At 45.9% G+C, this 18,798-nt stretch overlaps 1 protein-coding gene across 6 annotated transcripts; it reads right to left on the bottom strand.

Annotated features, from left to right (window-relative positions):
- Positions 1 to 628: 628 nt before the first annotated feature.
- MAB21L3 (mab-21 like 3) lies at positions 629 to 15,150 on the bottom strand. 6 transcript variants are annotated; one of them, XM_079960324.1, is made up of 8 exons: positions 15,044 to 15,150; positions 14,494 to 14,802; positions 13,888 to 14,074; positions 11,847 to 11,987; positions 6,968 to 7,259; positions 5,997 to 6,178; positions 3,608 to 3,802; positions 629 to 1,784 (listed from the first exon to the last, which is right to left on the bottom strand). In XM_079960324.1, the coding sequence occupies exons 3-8, from the start codon at positions 13,933 to 13,935 to the stop codon at positions 1,551 to 1,553; spliced, it is 1,092 nt and encodes a 363-aa protein (XP_079816450.1). In that variant the 5' UTR covers positions 13,936 to 14,074; positions 14,494 to 14,802; positions 15,044 to 15,150; the 3' UTR covers positions 629 to 1,550. The 6 variants fall into 6 exon arrangements, with proteins under 6 accessions (XP_079816450.1, XP_079816449.1, XP_079816451.1 ...); XM_079960323.1 differs by lacking the exon at positions 15,044 to 15,150 and having other exon boundaries at positions 14,494 to 15,015; XM_079960325.1 differs by lacking the exon at positions 15,044 to 15,150 and having other exon boundaries at positions 14,599 to 15,015.
- Positions 15,151 to 18,798: the final 3,648 nt, after the last annotated feature.

Genomic DNA, 18,798 nt, shown 5'->3' with positions numbered 1-18,798 from the left:
TTGGCAAAAGCCCTTAGCTCTTATCCCCTACTGGAACAAGTCCTAAACACACTGAACTAAACACATCTTCTTCTTCTTCTTCTTGTCCTCCTTGCCTCCTTTCCCCTCCCTCTAGCAGAGCAGTCGTCAGCCATTTCAAGATTTGAGATACGGCTCATTTTCCAAAAAACCAAACCCACCCACACAAACCTTCCCCAAAAACCATGCTGACCCACAGAAACCCACCCAGGTAACATTCCCCCCGCCATTTAAACCCACCCAGAGAAACTTTCCTATGCCCCTCACAAGAAAAACTGAGCACCTCTGACTCTAATTTCAGGCCCACCTTTGTGTACTTTTGCACTCTAAGCAAAATTCAAAAATTGCATTTAAGTGTCTTGTGCACGTGGAAGAGATTTACATTGGCAACGAATCACCTGAAAGACATGTAAGCACTATGTCTAGATGCAGCTTTCAACGACCCTTCCCATGTGATATTTTACCATGTCACTTAGGTTTTTTTTTCCCTATTGGAAGCAGTCCAGTGATTGGCCAGACGACAGCTTCATGCAATGGGGACAGTGGGACAGTGTGGCGGATGGATGTATTCCGGTTGTAAGAAAAAGCCTGAGCTGTTGAGAGTCCTGTATATTTTTTAAAAACCTTGACCATTGTTTATTCACGCCACCGGCTGTCCACAAGTGTAACTAATTGAGGTAAAAACATTTTATTCTAGAATGTGCTCTACTGAACCCTTAAAGGGTCTCTGATTAAAAAAACCCTGAACATTGCACAGAAAAATAAGTATCCCGTCGCAGTCACTTCTGAATGCCACTGCAGGAAAGCTGGCAACATGGCAGGAACAAAGGTAGCACCAAACATTGGAAGCCTGTCTTCTCATTCACACACCTGAGGGCTACATCCCATGTTACATTTGGCAGATATTGCGCTCTTTGCGAACACAAACTCAAACGAGCAACGCATGCCACTAGCTTCCAGACAAGATCATAACTGGCAGGCTTTCTGACTTGGATCCAGTTGCATGCATTGCCCAGATGCATTTATGATTGTGCTCCTTTCATTTATATATCTTTCTTGCTGTCCATGCAGTCAGACATTGGTTATTCCTAAAAACAAGAGAAGGTAACCTTTGGGGGCAAGAAGGAAGGAAAACCGAAAGAAGCAATGGAGGTATTTAGCAACCAGCAAGTAAGGTTCATTCACCAACAGATCAAGGACTCTGAGACACACACACACACACCCATCAGATTTTTCAAGATGCTCCCCAACTTTTTAGCGCATTGATAAATGCACAACAGTCCTTTATCCTTCACCCCAATTTTGCTGACCAGGAGAAGAAAACTCTGGATCCAAATATGGCAAACTGCTTTCGAGCTTAGCCCACCTAGAGAAGGTACAAAACAGAAGTGGGCAGCACTCACGGAGAGGCAGAAGACAGAAGAGTTTGCTCCCAGATGCCGGTCCATTTGCCTCTATCCTCACTACTCACCACACGGAGGAACTAAGGAACAGGGCAAAACCTGGCTGAGGAGTCTGCTTGTCCATCTCTCTCAGTCCAGAGGAAGCGTAGGGTTCTCCAAGAAGACAGCCAGCTTGCCCGCTACCATATCCAGGTCGTTGGTGTTGGCATACTTCAGCAGGTTGGTGCCTTTGATGAAGTAATGCTTCAGGAAGTGCTGGCTCACACATTTGTGCAACTTGCGCACCATCCGCAGGAAGCCTTTGCGGAAGCAGGACCAGTCCTTGGAGCGAGGGTACTTCTCGCACGTCCAGAAAAGCACCATCTGCAGAAGACACAAATGAGGCACATTGAATTCAACAACGCAGGAAGTACGGGGGGTGGGGGGTGGGATACAGTCTACATGGGATGGCTCCCAACCTTGAAGTCAATACAGTGGTACAAAGTTAAGTCAAGCAGATATATAAGAATAAATGCTTAATTATTAAGATACAAAAATACTATCTCCATAATAAAGTTACAAAATAATAACAAGGAAGTCACACACAGGCAAGAAATAGACACAGGGCAAGAAATAAGCAGCAAAAAAAGAAATGGATAAATGTTGGTACATAATGAAATGTGAAAATGTGAATTTACAAATATAATGTATATGTATCACTATGTAAATATTTCATATATGTATTGCAACATTAATAATAAATAAATAAATATTTTTTTAAAAGTAAATACAGTGGTACTTTGGTTCTCAAATGCCTTGGTACTCAAACAACTTGGAACCCAAATACTGCAAACCCGGAAGTAAGTGTTCCGGTTTGCGAATGCTTTTGAGTGCCACACTTCCATTTTGAGTGTTACGCTGAGGTCTGTCTGTTTTTGCTATTTATTTTGCGTTTTTGATTTTGCGGCTCTTTATGTTTTGTTTTTGTGACGGCATGGAACCCAGTTCAGCTACTGATTGACTGACTGTGTGACTGCAGTACATTGTTTATTGCTTTCATTTAATGGATCCATGGTCTCGTTAGATAGTGAAATTCATGTTAAATTGCTGTTTTAGGGGTTGTTTTTAAAAGTCTGGAACAGATTAATCGATTTTGCATTACTTTCTATGGGAAAATGCGCCTTGGTTTTGGAACGCTTTGGTTTTGGAATGGACTTCTGGAATGGATTAAGTTTGGGAACCAAGGTACCACTGTAGTTTAGAAATGCTACAGTTTTCTCAGTGAAGCTCCCTGTTGCTCTGGCATGAAAAGTAAGTTGCCAGCTGCATCTTCTTCTGCCTGCTGCACTTGTTGCTGAAGTTGGACCCCTGATACCCAGGAGAATTTGGGGTTTCCAGTATACTGTGGGGGGGGGGGGACAACAACAGCCTGGGGGGGGTGGCTTGAGCCTGGTTGCCAGAAAAACAAAGGGCAAGACCAGGCTTCCTCAAGCTCGGCCCTCCAAATGTTTTTGGCCTACACCTCCCATGATCCCTAGCTAGCAGGACCAGTGGTCAGGGATGATGGGAATTGTAGTCTCAAAACATCTGGAGGGCCGAGGTTGAGGAAGCCTGGGCAAGACCATTTCCCACTCCCCAAATATCACAAACACAAAATCTGGGCCAAAAATGATTTCCATGAAACTCACTAGCACATCTTTGGCAAGTGCTAGTGTCTGGCCTACGTAGTATATCTTCGTTTATATGGAGTTGTTTCCATAACTGAAAGCCTAGCAACATACCAGAACGTTTAGAAGCACCACACCTGGTGTCTCCATCACACAAGCCTATCGTGTAATGTCAGGCCCTGTGTGGGTCTGCAGAAAGTGTCCCATCTAGGAGAGAGAACATGGGGGCTTGCTAGCACAAGTGAATTAGACGGCCTTCTTAATAATGGCATCCAGTCAGAGTAATGACCCGGCTCAAGGGTGGAAACCCCTTTTTCTGTCAAGTGTCAGATTCTGTTGGGACTACTCTGTCAGAGGTCAACAGTGGATGGAGCCAGAGGTGTGGGGAAGCGAGAGTCAGCTGCCTTCTGCTCTGTCCATCCCTTAGCAAACCACAGGCAATGAAGAAGCGTTAAGGAGCCAGTCCTCCAAAACATCTCCTCTTGTTTTGGGGTACAGATCTCTCCCCCCTTCCCAATGCCTCACTGGCTGCGCACACACCTGCAGGTGGAAGGCTGTGAGGACTGGCTTGTTTCCTGCACACCAGACATCTTCCTTCATCTGCCTCATAACCCGGAAGCACATAATGCGGCAACCGCCGTCCTCGTCGAGTCCCTGCATCAGGATGTGTTCAGCTCTCGCGAAGCTCAGGTACCAGTGGTAGTTGGAAGAGGCCAAGAGGTCAAAGCCAAAAGACTGCAGAAAAGAAGCAGAGCAAGTTGGGGAAGGAAAAGACGGGGGGGGGGGAGAGAAGGCAGAGGACGCCCCCCCCCAGCTGAGAGATTGGTTGAGCAGCTCCATAGGAGCAGCCTTTGCACTGTTTCAATCCATCAATTATCCCAAGGGTCCAGGGTGCTTACTAATACTCTGAAACAGATTGAAAGGTACAGAATTATGCAAATAAAACATATTAAAATGTGCTAAATTAAAAGCAACGTTTACATGCTTATCCCATTGCCTTCAATGGGATACCTACCTACGGGACCGCCTCTCCTGGTATGCCCTGCAGAGGACCTTAAGGCCCACAAATGACAACACTTTGGAGGTCCCAGGTCTCAAGGTGGTTAGATTGGTCTCAACTAGGGCCAGGGCCTTTTCAGTACTGGCCCCGACTTGGTGGAAGGCTCTGTCACAAGAGACCAGGGCCCTGTGGGACTTGACATCTTTCTGCAGGGCCTGCAAGACAGAGCTGTTCCGCCTGGCCTTTGGTTTGGACTCAGTCTGACCCTTCTGTTTCCCTCCCCTTATGGTTTTGATTTATGGGCTACTTTTAAAATGAGGCTGCATTTTAAATTGCTTTTTAACCTGTATTTTAAATTGGTCCCCCCCCCCCATTATGCTTTTATTGTAATTTTACTGAGCCTGGCTCTGGTTGGGGTATAAATAAATTTTATTTTTATTTTTATTAACAGGCTATCTAGAAGCTGTGTTAAGGCTTGGGCTCTGGGGACTCTCCAGCGAGAGGAGGCTGGATGCATATCCGGAGAAGAGAACGTAAACGGCCTTTCACGTGCCACCACAGTTTTTAACTGGTCCAGATTAACAAAACATTAGGCATGTTTTAGCAGTCAAAAGGGAAAATATGGGAGAAGTCACTGTCTAGACTGGTGTTTCCCAAACTTTGGTCTCCAGCTGTTTTTGGACTACAATTCCCACCATCCCTGACCACTGGTCCTGCCAGTTAGGGATGACGGGAGTGGTAGTCAAAAAAACAGCTGACGACACAAGTTTGGGAAACCCTGATCTAGTGCATAGGGTCTTAGAAGCAATTGGTCAAGAGGGATCTGGAAGTTACACTCTTCCCCCAACCTAGTAGCATTAAATAGAAAGGGTGCCCTCTTCATACTTTTATGGGTTGTGTACATTGGCCACCTCTCCCTGGTAAGTAGAGGATTTGAAAAAAGACTCCTGCTTTTCTTCCCTTGCTTACAGGGATGGTGCTGCAAGTCTCCACTGCCAGTTGGCACCAGACTCCAGGCATGGCAAACAGAAAGAGGACAGAGAAAAGTCCGTCCCCCCATCTTAACACAAGAGCTTGTGGGCATCCAATGAAGTGGGAAGTTCGAAGGTTCGGGACAGATAAGAGAAAACACTTCTTCACACAACACCTAGTTAAACTATGGAACTCACTCCATAGTAGCGATGGCCACCAACCCATACCCTCCAACATTTCCCCGATGAAAATAGGGACGTCCCATTCCAGAACGATGATTTTACTATTTATACCCCACACATCTTGTTGTGTTGCCCCAGCCACTCTGGGCAGCTTCCAACATATATAAAAACATAAGAAAACATTAATTATTATTTTTTTAAAAAAACCCTTCCCTATACAGGATTACCTTCAGACACCTTGGGGGCTAGATAACTCCATACCCTCCAACATTTCTCCGATGAAAATAGGGACATCCTAAGGAAAAGCGGGACATTCCAGGATCAAATCAGAAACCAGGACAGCTTCTCTAAATCCAGAATGGCCCTGGAAAATAGGGACCCTTGGAGCGTCTGCCAACCTAGATATATTTCACGAAGGAGGGGGCTATCGAATGCTACTGGCCATAGTGACTACGCTCCGTCTCCACGGCTGGGGCAGTATTACTTCTGAACCCCAGAGCAGAATATTAGTTTTAACTGTTCAAATCATTATGGCCTAAATCATTGGTTCTCATTTATTTTATTTTATTGTGGGCCACACTTTCAGAATAAAAATTTGCCCGTGCCACACTGACTATTTTAGTGATAAGAAATACATCCTCTCCTGTCACACCCGTGTGGCGCACCGCACTTTGGGAACACCCCTGGCCTAAATCCTGCTCTCTTACCCCTCCACATGCCCCTCTCTGCAAGATCAGCTTGGGGCTAAAGTCACGGTCGCATCCTGGCCTGGTACCTTGACGCATTGCACTTTCTCCTGGCTAGGCCAGCGCTTGAAACATCGGGGCCACTTGATTTTCCGAGGCCAACAAGTTGGGATCTCAATCGTCGGAACCAGCTCAACCTCAACCTGGACGTCGGATGTCTCCACAGCAACATGGACCACTGGGCTGAAGCCTTCCAAAATGCTGACTCGCTCTGGGGGAAGGAAAGGGCACCCAAAGGGGATTTGTCAGCAGAAACTGGACTGCAGCAGATTCCTCGCCTGGCACAATTCTGCAGCTTGCATTTCCTCTTCCTATGCCCAATATTAGCTGGATTCTGACATTCATTAATTTCTTGGGTTTAGCAGCGCTCACCCCCCCCCAAAAATCCCTTATCACAGTATGCTTCTGCCAGTCTGTATCTATAGTTACAAAGGCAGTTTCATTTCATTTCACTTTTAATTTGTATACCACCTTTTTATATTTACTTGCACAAGGGGGTTTACAGCAACAAAATAAACAATCAAGAACATGCCCCTTACAATAATCTGGTCCAATACAGAAAGGCATAAAAGAATATAACTTTTAAACTGAATGGCTTATATAAAAGAAATTAATATTCAACAATCTATTAGAATATAATAGTACGCAATAAAATTAACTCTGAAAACATCAGCAAATAATTAAACAGAAATTCACTCTTAATTACAATAAATATGATCTAAACTATGATCATTAGAAATCACTGCAAGTCACAATGCAGATGATGATGGTGGTGGAGGTGATGATGATGATGATGATTTGTGGTATGGTCTGTCATGAGGGCCAGGACCACTCTGCTGGTGTGTGTGTGTGTGTGTGTGTGTGTGTGTGTGTGTGTGTAGACCCGGCAGAAATATCTGTTCGAGGTTTGGAGAGGCCATGAGTGCCTGTGGTTGATTGTGGGAAAGGGCTACCAAAACCCCTGAGCCACTTCCTCTCGCACCTGCCCCAGTGAACTCACCTGTGAGATTGTGAGATACGATCGCTTTCTCCACAAGTTCTCGGAAGACAGCCAGGACCTTGGCAGGCACGAGGTCGCCCTCGATGTTCACATCTGCCTCGTGCCACTGTTGGAGGCTCTTGGAGAACTGCTCCACTTCCAACCACTGCTGCAGCTCCTCCGGGTCCCTGACAGGGGACAGGAGCTTGGCTCCATGTGTCGTGTAGTAGCGCCAATGCCGTACTTGGCCTTCTTTGTACCCAGACAGGCCAAGCAAGGGGACGGTGATGAGGAACTGGCCGGGTGTTAAGACCTAGACAGATTCAGAAAGGTTGGAACAGGAAACGGCTAGGATGGCCAGGAAACTAGAACAGACTTTGGGCTTGTCCACACTTCCATGGGTCGGATCTGAATTAGAGGCTTCCTGATTCACGGCTGAATGCAACCCTAAGCATGCTTACTCAGAAGTATATATGTTAAGTACTGGAGCCTTGGTTACTTCACTACATCTGCTAACAGTGAGGAAATGATCTATCTCTCTATATAGTAATAATAATGTAAGAATGCCATCAAGCAATCGTCACGGGAAGATTGGCAGTGCTGTATCACTATCCTGGATTTGCATGAAGTCAGGTTGGGATAGGGAAGCAAAAGTGAAGGCAGGTTGCACAACAGCAATGGCCCCAGCAGAGGAGTGAGGGGCAGGCAAGACGGAGAGGGGAAAAGAGGCAGCTGAAAACAACAGAAGAGTTTTAATTAAAGCAGGGATTGAGTGAACTGAGAGGAAAATTGTTAAGTTGTGGGTGAACATATCAGACGACACAGCGATTCTTCAAACAGCTCTTGCTTATTCACAGGCCAGAACAGAACTGAGCTGAAGGGTTCAGCCAGCCTGCTTATATAGAGCTCCACTACAACGCAACAGTAACCACTTTCTGTAACTATCCAATCACTGAAAGTCACTTTCAATCCCTTATTTGCATATGTGGATCTGAGTGAAAACTATCTACAGTATCCCCCTTCTGGCCCAGGGTGAGAACTTCAGTACATAACAGAAATGGTTGTTTGAAACAACAGCAGGTGTTTGAGTAACGTACTATGGAATATTTGAGGGCTTAACATCCTTGGGGAAGTTTGAGCACAGTGAAAAGGGAGGGACACTGAAAAGCAAGCAAAGTGGCCATTTTAAACAACAGCAGAGGTCTGAATAAAACAAGGATGGGATTCCTCAGAAAAGAATTACAAGGCATAAGTACAGATGGAATTTATTGTTCATGTGCCATTGCAAAGAAGTCCCACGTGGTTTTAGTGGGGATGACAAATTCCGTGGCACGTAAAGCCCAGGGACTAGAATACGCCCAGCAAAATGTGCAGGCCCACAAAATGTGAAGCCCCCTTCTTCAGGTGAGACTTCTCAGGCAGCAGGTGACTTAAAAGCCTGACTTTGTGCTTTCATACATTTTGGGAGGTCTTGGCTAGGGAAGAGGTGAGTTAGGGTAGTTGGTGGAGTGAGAGTGGTGGTGATCAAGGGAGGAAGCAGACATGAGGGGACCCGGAGGGAACCTAGGCAAGGTGTTTGTACCTGGATAGACGGGTGGAAGGGGCTCTTCCCCTGAAGCAGAGCTGACCACTTGGCCAGTAAGGCTGGCTGATCCTGAAAGGCAGCAAGAAAAGAAGTAGACAGAACAGATGCAGTAAAAGGCAATTAGTTGGCTAACTAAAAACGCAGCTCTCGTTAATGCAAATCACTAGGCAGGTTGAAATCCAAAGAGATGCCAGCTTTGCAGCCTGGAGATGGAACTTCTTCAAAACACTCTGAAGCACACCTTGTCCAGTCCTTCGGGAAACAAGGGAAACACGACATTGAGCTACTTTCTTCCCTTGTGGGGTCTTTGCCTGCTATATCAGTTCAGTCTCTTTCTACCTTATCTGCCTGCAAGAGAGGTGAGTGGGGGACTCAGGGCAGAGAGAGCGAGACAGCAGGAACTGCAGTCATCTCCGCAGGTTTTGCAATGCTGAAAACCAGCTTGCGGTGGCAGCCTCACAACCTTCTCCAGTCTACGAAAATGCGGTGTCCCTTTGCTGCAAGTGCCGTTTCTGAAAACGGCTATCGGCCTCCAAGAACTGGAATGAGGAAAGTGAGGGAGAAGGGAGAAATGGTGCCACCATTTGTTGGCTCCCCCCTCACCTTGCCACAAGGTCTGGAGACTTGTGGGGACATTTCGTTCCCTCCCCCCTCCCCCGCCCCACAGCTTGCCACCTAGCCAAGACCTGATGGGTTTCCCAATTTCCATAAGTCATCTCAAGGGCGACTCTGCCAGCGACCTCTGAGGCTGCTGGTTAATGTCAAACTAGCCTAGCCCCAAGCCAGGAATGTAGAAGGGGCACTTCAAAGGAGAACTATGGTCCCTGGGATTTTCAGCTACCCATATTGATCCCTGGGGCTGGGAATGATGATCATCGGTACTCACATGTTGCTAGTGTTTCAGTAGTCTGAACCAGCCTGCCTGATGTCTAAATAAGCCCTCTGTTCAGAACCCCCACCATTCTGAGGTCTGCAGGTTCAGCCCCTTCTCACGGATGCATGTAAATTAAAGTCTTACCTGGATATCACCATTTGCTGCACCCTCCCTCTAAGCATTCACCTGGAGTTAACTTAGCTGTAAGGTTACTAAGGGACGCGGGTGGCACTGTGGGTTAAACCACAGAGCCTAGGACTTGCCGATCAGAAGGTCGGCGGTTCAAATCCCCGCGACGGGGTGAGCTCCCATTGCTCAGTCCCTGCTCCTGCCAACCTAGCAGTTCAAAAGCACGTCAAAGTGCAAGTAGATAAATAGATACCACTCTGGCGGGAAGGTAAACGGCGTTTCTGTGCGCTGCTCTGGTTCGCCAGAAGTGGCTTAGTCATGCTGGCCACATGACCCGGAAGCTGTACACCGGCTCCCTCGGTCAGTAAAGCGAGATGAGCACCGCAACCCCAGAGTCGGCCACGACTGGACCTAATGGTCGGGGGTCCCTTTACCTTTACCTAAGGCTACTAATGGTAAGAACTATGTATACTGCTTTGAGCTCTTTGGGGGGAAAGTGGGATTCAAATACATTAAATTTAAAAAAATACGAAGGCAAGTTTCTCTCAAAAAAAGTTTAGTCAGTTGACAAGAACCGTTGCTGATTTGCAGAAATGAAACATTTTCTCCCTACGGCCTGCCTTCCAACCATTAAATATGAAACTGTGCCTTTCTCTGGATGCTTGCAAGAGTTATTAAAAAACTTCCTTTACAAAGGGTTGTTTTAGGGGTTTTACTTACTAAATAGAATGAGAATCTTTATCAAATCATGGAATTGCCAAGGTAGAAGGAATGTTGAAGACCACCCTCTCCACATCTCCCTACCTTGCACAAAAGCTTGCCATGCCCCACAAGATCTCTTAGAAGAAAATGACCAGCCTATAATCGCATCATTGCTCTGCAGTGGCAGAAACTGACAAAACATGGGTGTTTTTGTGCAGTCCACAGAATCTGGACATGGGAGATGAGGGAGGTCGTATTTTATTACAGCCTCTGAAATAGCGAGGCCTGGAACGGTCTGGGCAGCAAATAACCAACATGCAAGGAGGCTCCCAGACAGCATCTATTGTGAACAGCAGACTCCGAACCATATCTGCTCCTACTGACCTTATCTGCTCCGTCTTACTGAATTCATACATCCAGCTAAGAAGGACTGCAGCCTCAGACCTCAGTTCCCATCACCTGTAGTCTATCTCCCTCACTCTTTTCAGAAGCTCATACTTTCTCTGGTGCAGAGTAGAACATCTCTATGGCCAAAGGCATCCGTGTATCACCAGTGGTCCCATCCATTCTCTTCCATCAATTTCCACTGGCATTGTGGTACACCCAGGGCAGATCTACGCTCACGGGTTATAACATCAAGGAAGGGTTAAGGAATGATTTTCCTAACGTAGATGGATGGGCATGTTACATTTTGCTTGTAACGTTAATAATGCGTCATTGAAAGGTGACACCAGAGGGCGTTGCAGAGCAACCAGGAACTGGCAGCTGGGAAACTGCATTTTGACAGGAAAAACAAGGTAAGGAACGTTTGAAATTTACCAGTCTGCCCTGTGACATTTTAGAACAATCTATCTAATGCCGTTCTAATAACGTTAAAAAGGTCTGCGTAGATCCAGCCCCAGTTTTAATAATTGCAAGGAAGTATGCCTCTGATTGTAACTGATGGCTGAATACGAGTGGTAATAGAAGCCCATTCAGGGGGTATTGAGGTTATGAACTGGAATCAATGAAAACATCCTGAGTTCCAGCCTCTTCTTGCATCTTTTGGTTGTACATCAGTCCTGCCTTCTGGCTTGCTCCTCAAATCTGCCTTCTGGCTTGCCCTTTGGTTCTGAATTACGCCTTCATTCCACAACTCCGGGTTGCCCACAAACTGCTTCCCACACAACCCAGACCTTACACTGTCCTTTAAAGGTTCCAGAACTGTAGTTCAGAGCAAGAAGCCAGAGGCACCAAGTGTAGCTTTAATCCTGCAGTCTATAATGGACAGATGGTGCTCCCATGAGGAGGAGGGTTCAGAACCGCTTGTGGACTCAATGCACCAATAATAATAATAATAATAATAATAATAATAATAATAATAATTTATTATTTATACCCCACCCATCTGGCTGGGTTTCCCCAGCCACTCTGGGTGGCTTCCAACAAAATATTAAAAATACATTAAAACAACAGTCATTAAAAACTTCCCTAAACAGGCCTGCCTTCAGATGTCATCTAAAAGTCAGATAGTTGTTTGTTTCCTTGGCATCTGATGGGAGGGTGTTTCACAGGGAGGGCGCCACAACCGAGAAGGCCTGGTTCAAGCCGAAGACCCCATGCACACTTACCTTCATGTTTTCATTATGAATCCCAGAGTTAGAAATTGCCTGGAAACGAGAATCCTTGTTGCTAATTTCGTTGGTAAGCCGTTGTATGATTTTTTGCACTTCATCCACTGTTTTGGCCACTGCTCGGTGCCTCAGGTCCACCTGCAGACAAAATCCAACATTCCTACTATATTGTTTCGGACTCCAGACTGTACAGAATCAGAGAATGGTAGACCCAGAAGGCAGTGGTGGAGGAAGGGGGTGGGGAGGGCAGTCTGCTCCAGGTGCCAGCCGGGGGGGGGGCGTCGCTGTGGGCAGGTGCCTCCCCCTTGGGGTGATCGCTCAGGCAGGCGCCACTCCATTGGGACGCCCCCAGGTACCAAAGCCCCTTCCTCCGCGACTGCCGGAAGCAACCCCCAAGTGGCATTTAGTCCACAGCTTAACCACAGACCTTCTGGAAGACATATTATTTAGGTGAACCTTGCTGTGTGTGCAGGTACCCATGTATGTGAGTCTGGATGCAAATGGCATGGGAATTCCAGTTCAGAGGGCGCTGTCCAGTTCAGTAGTTCTGCTAGTGGAAGGATTCTGTTTGTAGAACAGAACTTGAATCCCCTCCCCAAATCTTTTGGGTTGGGGAAATATCTAAAGGGTCCCCCTTTAGGTATTATTTACATGGCAGAGCTTCCTATGCTTAATTCTGAGTTGTTGTTTAGTCATGTCCGACTCTTCCTGACCCCCTGGACCAGAGCACACCAGGCACTCCTGTCTTCAATTATGAGTACTTACACCCAAACTGGAACTTACATTTACTTGGCTGGATCTTTGAATTCATTTGCGTTCTTCATTGTACTGTGAAGCATCTAAAGCTATCACTTGAATTGCTTGGCCTTTTGTAAAAACGGAACAAATAACTGACACCCCCCCTTTCCCCTCAAGGTTTATACACTTAGGTTACACTTCATGCACCTGACAAAGCAGACTTTTGCCCATGAAAGTGTCAGCTGCAATGAAATTATTATTATTATTATTTTGAATTTGTATACCTCCCTTCATCTGTAGATCTCACGACAGTTCACATCATAAAATTACAATTTTTAGGCATTAAGAGGCTTCAGAACTCATCTTTATTGCCCTATATATCAAATTTCCGGCAAAGGGTCAAAGTCAATTAGATTTCTTGTGTGACTATATAATAAACAAAAAGAACAAGGTGTGCATCAAGAAATCAGAAGGTGGGGGGGAACACAAACGGAAACACGAGAAAGAATGAAGCTGCTTCTCATATACAGATTCAAATACATGTGGATGTAGACTCTAATTTGATGGGGCAAAGTGGATTAACAGCTACATAATGCCCAAACATGGACAAGCCCAAAGCGTCCTTCTGTTAATGCCCAGTTTGAGTAGTTACTGAGAAAATCAGGGCCAAATTAGATGTGACAGAACAATATTTCCCACGTGTTTTGAAAATGTAAGTGCAGCTGTGGACAGAAGGTGTCTTGCATCTGCAGTGCTTCTGGGAGGGGCTTTTCACTCTGCCTTTTTCCATGTTAAAATCCTGTCTCTGCAGACAAGTTAATGAAGAAAGACTTCCTACAGTTAAGAAAATTTGAAGGAACCCCCACCCTCCGCCAAATGATTCTAGCCGTTCGTCTCTCTCCATAGAGAGCATCTGCCCTGTTTGGCTCCAGCAGACAGAATAAAACTACCACAGATCCTCTTGCATTTGTTCATAATGGTTCTGCTGTAGATCCAAGATTGGGTACTTCAGAGCAAGAGACATTCCTGGGTTAGATTTTGCTGATCCTTCCCAAAATTTCATTCAGTTGGTACTTTACCTGGAGAGCTCTACCCAGTGCTTTTTTTCCTGTTAAAAATGTTTAGGGGTACTCTCACTTTCCTACTCATATTGAAATACTGCCCCTCAGTGAGGCCAAGCTTAGATTCACCAAATGTTGAGGGGTGTGCGTCCCCCTGCGCCCCCCCCACTGAAAGAAACACACTGGTTTTGCCTCATTAGCATGAAAACAGAATTCCGAACCGCCACAATGTTCCTTACCTTATTCTGAATGTATTGTTCTACAGCTTCTTCTGCGAGTGGTTTCATGGCAAGGACTTGTCTTCAACAGATCTCCAAGGAAAATCCTTTGTGCCTGCAGGGTTTTCTTGACACTGGCGCGGGGCAGCAATCCCGGGGTTTCCACATGCGCTTTTCCTTGACTATTTCATTAGAAACCTTGTTTTTCCTGCATATGGAGAAGGAAAGCAAATCTTTTTGTCCCGCATTACAGCACCCATGCGCAGCTTAGCACTTAAGGACATTCCCAGTCCGACCCCCTGTAAAAAGAAAACGGGTTTGATTGTTTTCATTTTAAAAAATGCAAACAATCTTAACATGTGCAGACTTAAGAGTTTCATAAAAAGCTAATATTTTATGAAAATGCAGCGCACTTTCTCAGCCATTGCTGAGAGCCACAAGACACCTCCTTGCTCAGTCAAGCTCTCTTGCCCATATCCTTTGCAAAATAAATCATCTTCCACCTCCCCCCCCCCCCTTCTCTGCAACGGAGCCCTTGGTTTTATACGCTTTGGCGTTGCAGTGCAAGGCCTCTGCTCCTTCTCTCTCCTTTCTGCCTCCTGCGAGTATTTACTGTAAATGCCACACCACTTGGGCCTTGCCTGCCAGCCACTCGCCTTTCTTGACTGTAAACACAGACTAAGCCGCCTCTCGTTAGCTGCCAGCCGCCCAAACGAACAGAAGCGCACCCACCACAAATTGCTCAGGAAGGGAAAACAATTGATTGGGTTCTTTATCAATCGAAGTGGTTGTTTGTTTTTGCAAAAGCTTGCGTCAGAGGCATGTGGTGCACAAGGCCAGAGATTCACTCCAAACAGTTGGGCTTGGCTTGGCAGCTTGCAGTCTCTTCACTGGATAGTCTTGCAGAGCCACAAGGGATTGGAAAGACCTCAACATCTGCAAATAAAAAAGTATTAGCACACAGGGCGTTCCTGCAACTTTCATGCCTCAACCACCCAAGACATTTGGACTGGAGTTGGCTGTTCTTGTCCCTAGCTCAATTCTGATGTTTTGGTGACGAGACAGATTGATGCGGGTCGCATGACTAGAGGAAGATTGATATGCAGAGAATCCACTTTAGGGCTGAAAGTCAGATGCCTATCTTTCCAGCCTCTAAGACTAAGTCCTTCTGCCTCACCTGTGCTCTTTTCCTCCCACTGCTGAAAGCCACACACCCAAACCTTTGCCTGTCCGGACAAGATACATTTCTAGAGATACACTGCCAACCAGTGTCGACAATATTGAGCTAGATGGGTCAATGATCTGACTTGGTATAGGGGTGCTTCCTATGGAAAAAGGGACGCGGGTGGCGCTGTGGTCCAAACCGCTAAGCCTTTTGGGCTTGCCGATCAGAAGGTCAGTGGTTCAAATCCCCGCGACAGGGTCAGCTCCCGTTGCTCTGTCCCAGCTCCTGCCAACCTAGCAGTTCGAAAGCAGCCCAGTACGAGTAGATAAATAGGTACCGCTGCGGTGGGAAGGTAAACAGCGTGTGCTCTGGTTTCCGTCACGGTGTCCCGTTGTACCAGAAGCGGCTTAGTCATGCTGGCCGCATGAACCGGAAAGCTGTCTGTGGACCAACGCCGGCTCCCCTGGCCTGAAAGCGAGATGAGCGCTGCAACCCCAGAGTCGCCTTAGACTTAACCTTCCAAAGGTCCTTTACCTTTACCTTTGGAAAAGACAGTATACCTGGCAAAAATGTGCAACCAAGGGGGGAAATGTATGGACTGTTATGGAATACCACGAAAGCCCAGGGTGTACTACCATTTCCTGCAACTTTGAAAAGATAACATTTGGATTACTTTCAAGGCACCTTTGATCCCAGAGATCTAGGAACAGGATCACCACGATTTGCTAAACTGTAAAGTGTCAATAGCACCTGTGTATAGAGCGGGGACTTGCATTGGGATCATAGCATGGGGCGGCGGGGGGGGGGGTGTTAATTCTTTCATGCTGTTTTCCTTATTAAAATGCCTTCCTCAAGCTGTTCCCCCCCCCCCCCAAAAAAAAAGCTGGACAAGACAAACAGCTATTGTTGCCATTACCACTTAAAACAAAACAAAACCCCAGTAGATTCTGTTCACTGATGTTGGGTCTACTTTGGCTTTAAAGCATGAGAAAATGTAAGGAAGGATTTCTGTAAGTCAAGCTCTTTAGCATGGTGGTATTTTGCCCTCTCTCCAGCGTAGATATAGCATTCTCACAACTTTTCAGGGTAGACTGGAGACAGAATAGATGTCAAAAACCACCCTGTTTTTATTTTTTTATTCCCCCCCCCCACCCCCCAGAAAGTGAGATGTGTTCCCTACAACAGAAACATATTGGAACACTTATCACCCCCACTGTACTACTTAGCTTCTTTTAATTGTTAGGGGACTGAATTTTAAAGCCTTACAGGCTATTTTAATAACTTGAATTTTGGAGCTCTGACCACACCTTACCAAAGACTGAGTTCTGTAACCAAAGGTTCTCTTCTTCAATTTTACTACACTGTGCAGTCTTCCGTCACGGAGTATGCACTTCATTCTATAAACAGCAAAGGAGCATGTTTGACCTGGCTATTTTGAGGATATTCTGCACATCATTTTTTCTTTTTAATGATTGGATGAGTCACGGGATGGAGGCTTGGAAACAGAGAGAGCTGTACAATGTTGTCGCTAATTCGTTGTGACAGCAGCAAAGTCATGTACCAAGGCCTTCTTCATTGCCGCCGATGAGGGTAGATCAATATTTGTCAGCTCCATCAAGTGTGCCAACAGTGCTTTTTTGTTTGTTTGTTTGTTTAAGCAACACACCTAAATCTGCCCTATAGACTGTTACTGCTATGTCAGTCTCAACCACAGTAAAAAGGTGATTTCTTCTCTGGAGTAAGACTTCTCCTGGGAGCCCTGCAAAGATTTTGGAGGTTGCAAAATTTATCTTCGGGCAGAACGATAAAGCTAAATGGGAAAGCGAGCTTAGATATAAAATAAAATGAGTTAATCCTAAATCTGTATTCAGAGAGAGAGCATGATTTCTTGCCACCGAGATGTAGACAAATGAAACTAGAAGTGGAGTGTTGTTGTGGTTGTTAATAATAATAATAATAATAATAATAATAATAATTTATTACTTATACCCCACCCATCTGGCTGGGTTTCCCTTGCCACTCTGGGTGGCTTCCAACAGAATATTAAAAACACGATAAAACATCAGATATTAAAAACCTCCCTAAACAGGGCTGCCTTTAGATGTCTTCTAAAAGTCAAAGAGTTGTTTCTTTCCTAGACATCTGCTGGGAGGGCGTTCCACAGGGCAGGCACCACCACCAAGAAGGCCTCTGCCTGGTTCCCTGTAACCTCACTTCTCGCAGGGAGGGAACCGCCAGAAGACCCTCTGAGCTGGACCTCAATGTCTGGGCAGAACGATGGGGATGGAGACGCTCCTTCAGATATACTGGGCTGAGGCCGTTTAGGGCTTTAGAGGTCAGCACCAACACTTTGAATTGTGCTTGGAAACATACTGGGAGCCAATGTAGGTCTTTCAAGACCAGTGTTATATGGTCTCTTGTTATTTATTAAATTTGTATATTGCCCTTCATCAGAAGATCTCAGGGCGTTCCACAGCATAAAAGCACAAAATACATAATAAAAACAAGAACAAACCAAAACAAACCAATAACTTCCTCTCAGAAAAACCTTGAAAAGGACATAGAATTTGAACATTTGAATGCTGCATGTTCAGAATGCTATTGCAGAGAGAGAACCTCTTTAGAGTTTTGTGACTGATCTCAGGCCACTAAGCAATACATGTCATTAAGGAAAGTTAACTGAGTCCTGCATAGGGCTGCCATAAGTCTGGGTTTTCTCGGACACGTCCGGGAATTGGGCAGGAAACTGGCGCCCGGGCAGATTATTGGTTTCTGGTTTGTCCAGGAAAACCATGCTGCTTCTTTTGCTATCCCTCAAAATTTAGAAACATAGGGAACCATATCATGGTTAGATTCATTTTTAAAGATTGTCCTCAGGGCCACCTTAGAGGCTTTGAGGGCAATGGCTTGCCTTCTCCCTTGTGGGCATCATCCCAAGGGCATCTCCCAGTTTGGGAGGGTCTTTTGACAAGATGTCCTCGTCAGTGGGCCAACAACTTGGTTTTGGGGGGAGATGTTCCCCCCCAAAGTTTTTGGGAATATGGCAACCCTAGATGACCAGCTAGTATTTGGAATCAAAGACAACAGCACCAAGAGAAGTTTGCTAGACGATTGTGAGCTCACCTTGGAAAAGGTCCTTGGAATTTTCAAAACAGCTGAGTCAACAGAGCGGAGTATGCAACTATTACACAGCAGTATGCAAATATTACCCAATAGAAACCCAAGGAATTCTTTAAGCACCAGCTCACAAGACAATGCAAAAACCAAACAAAAACTTACCAAGCTCTGGATGGAGGCACACAAATGCAACAGCCAAGAGCTGGGAGAAAGCAGAAAATTGTGCAATAAACCCGGCTGCTTTCATGAACTCATGCAATGGCCACACTATGGAAAATGTTTGCAAGAGACCACACCACTTGGCAAGGGTCTGTGCATGAAATATTGCAGCAGAGAGGTTGTTCAGGAATCACTGAGTGCCAGTTGGATCTATCCAGGACCCCAACTTGTATTGCCAATGAATCCCCCAGGTACTCTGCCTCTCCGATGGCCTATCTAGCTAAACTCGAAGTCCCTAAGCACCAGAGGACTTTGGCTTGATGCCATGCCCTCCCCTCGCCCTGTCCTTGAAGGCCGATAGAGGAAGGTTGCCTATCTGGAGAGGCAATGCCCCTGGGACTCTGGACAAGTAGAAACAAGAGAGAATGTGCTTCCCCAGTGTCTTTTATTATAGAGACATTCGTACCAGCCTCATCTCCCCATCACTGCGT

This window comes from Podarcis cretensis (assembly GCF_951804945.1).
Source record: "Podarcis cretensis genome assembly, chromosome: 17".
In the NCBI taxonomy this organism is placed as follows: Eukaryota; Metazoa; Chordata; class Lepidosauria; order Squamata; family Lacertidae; genus Podarcis; species Podarcis cretensis.
Note: the sequence above shows the minus strand (reverse complement) of the source record. Positions and strands in the feature narration are given on the sequence as shown.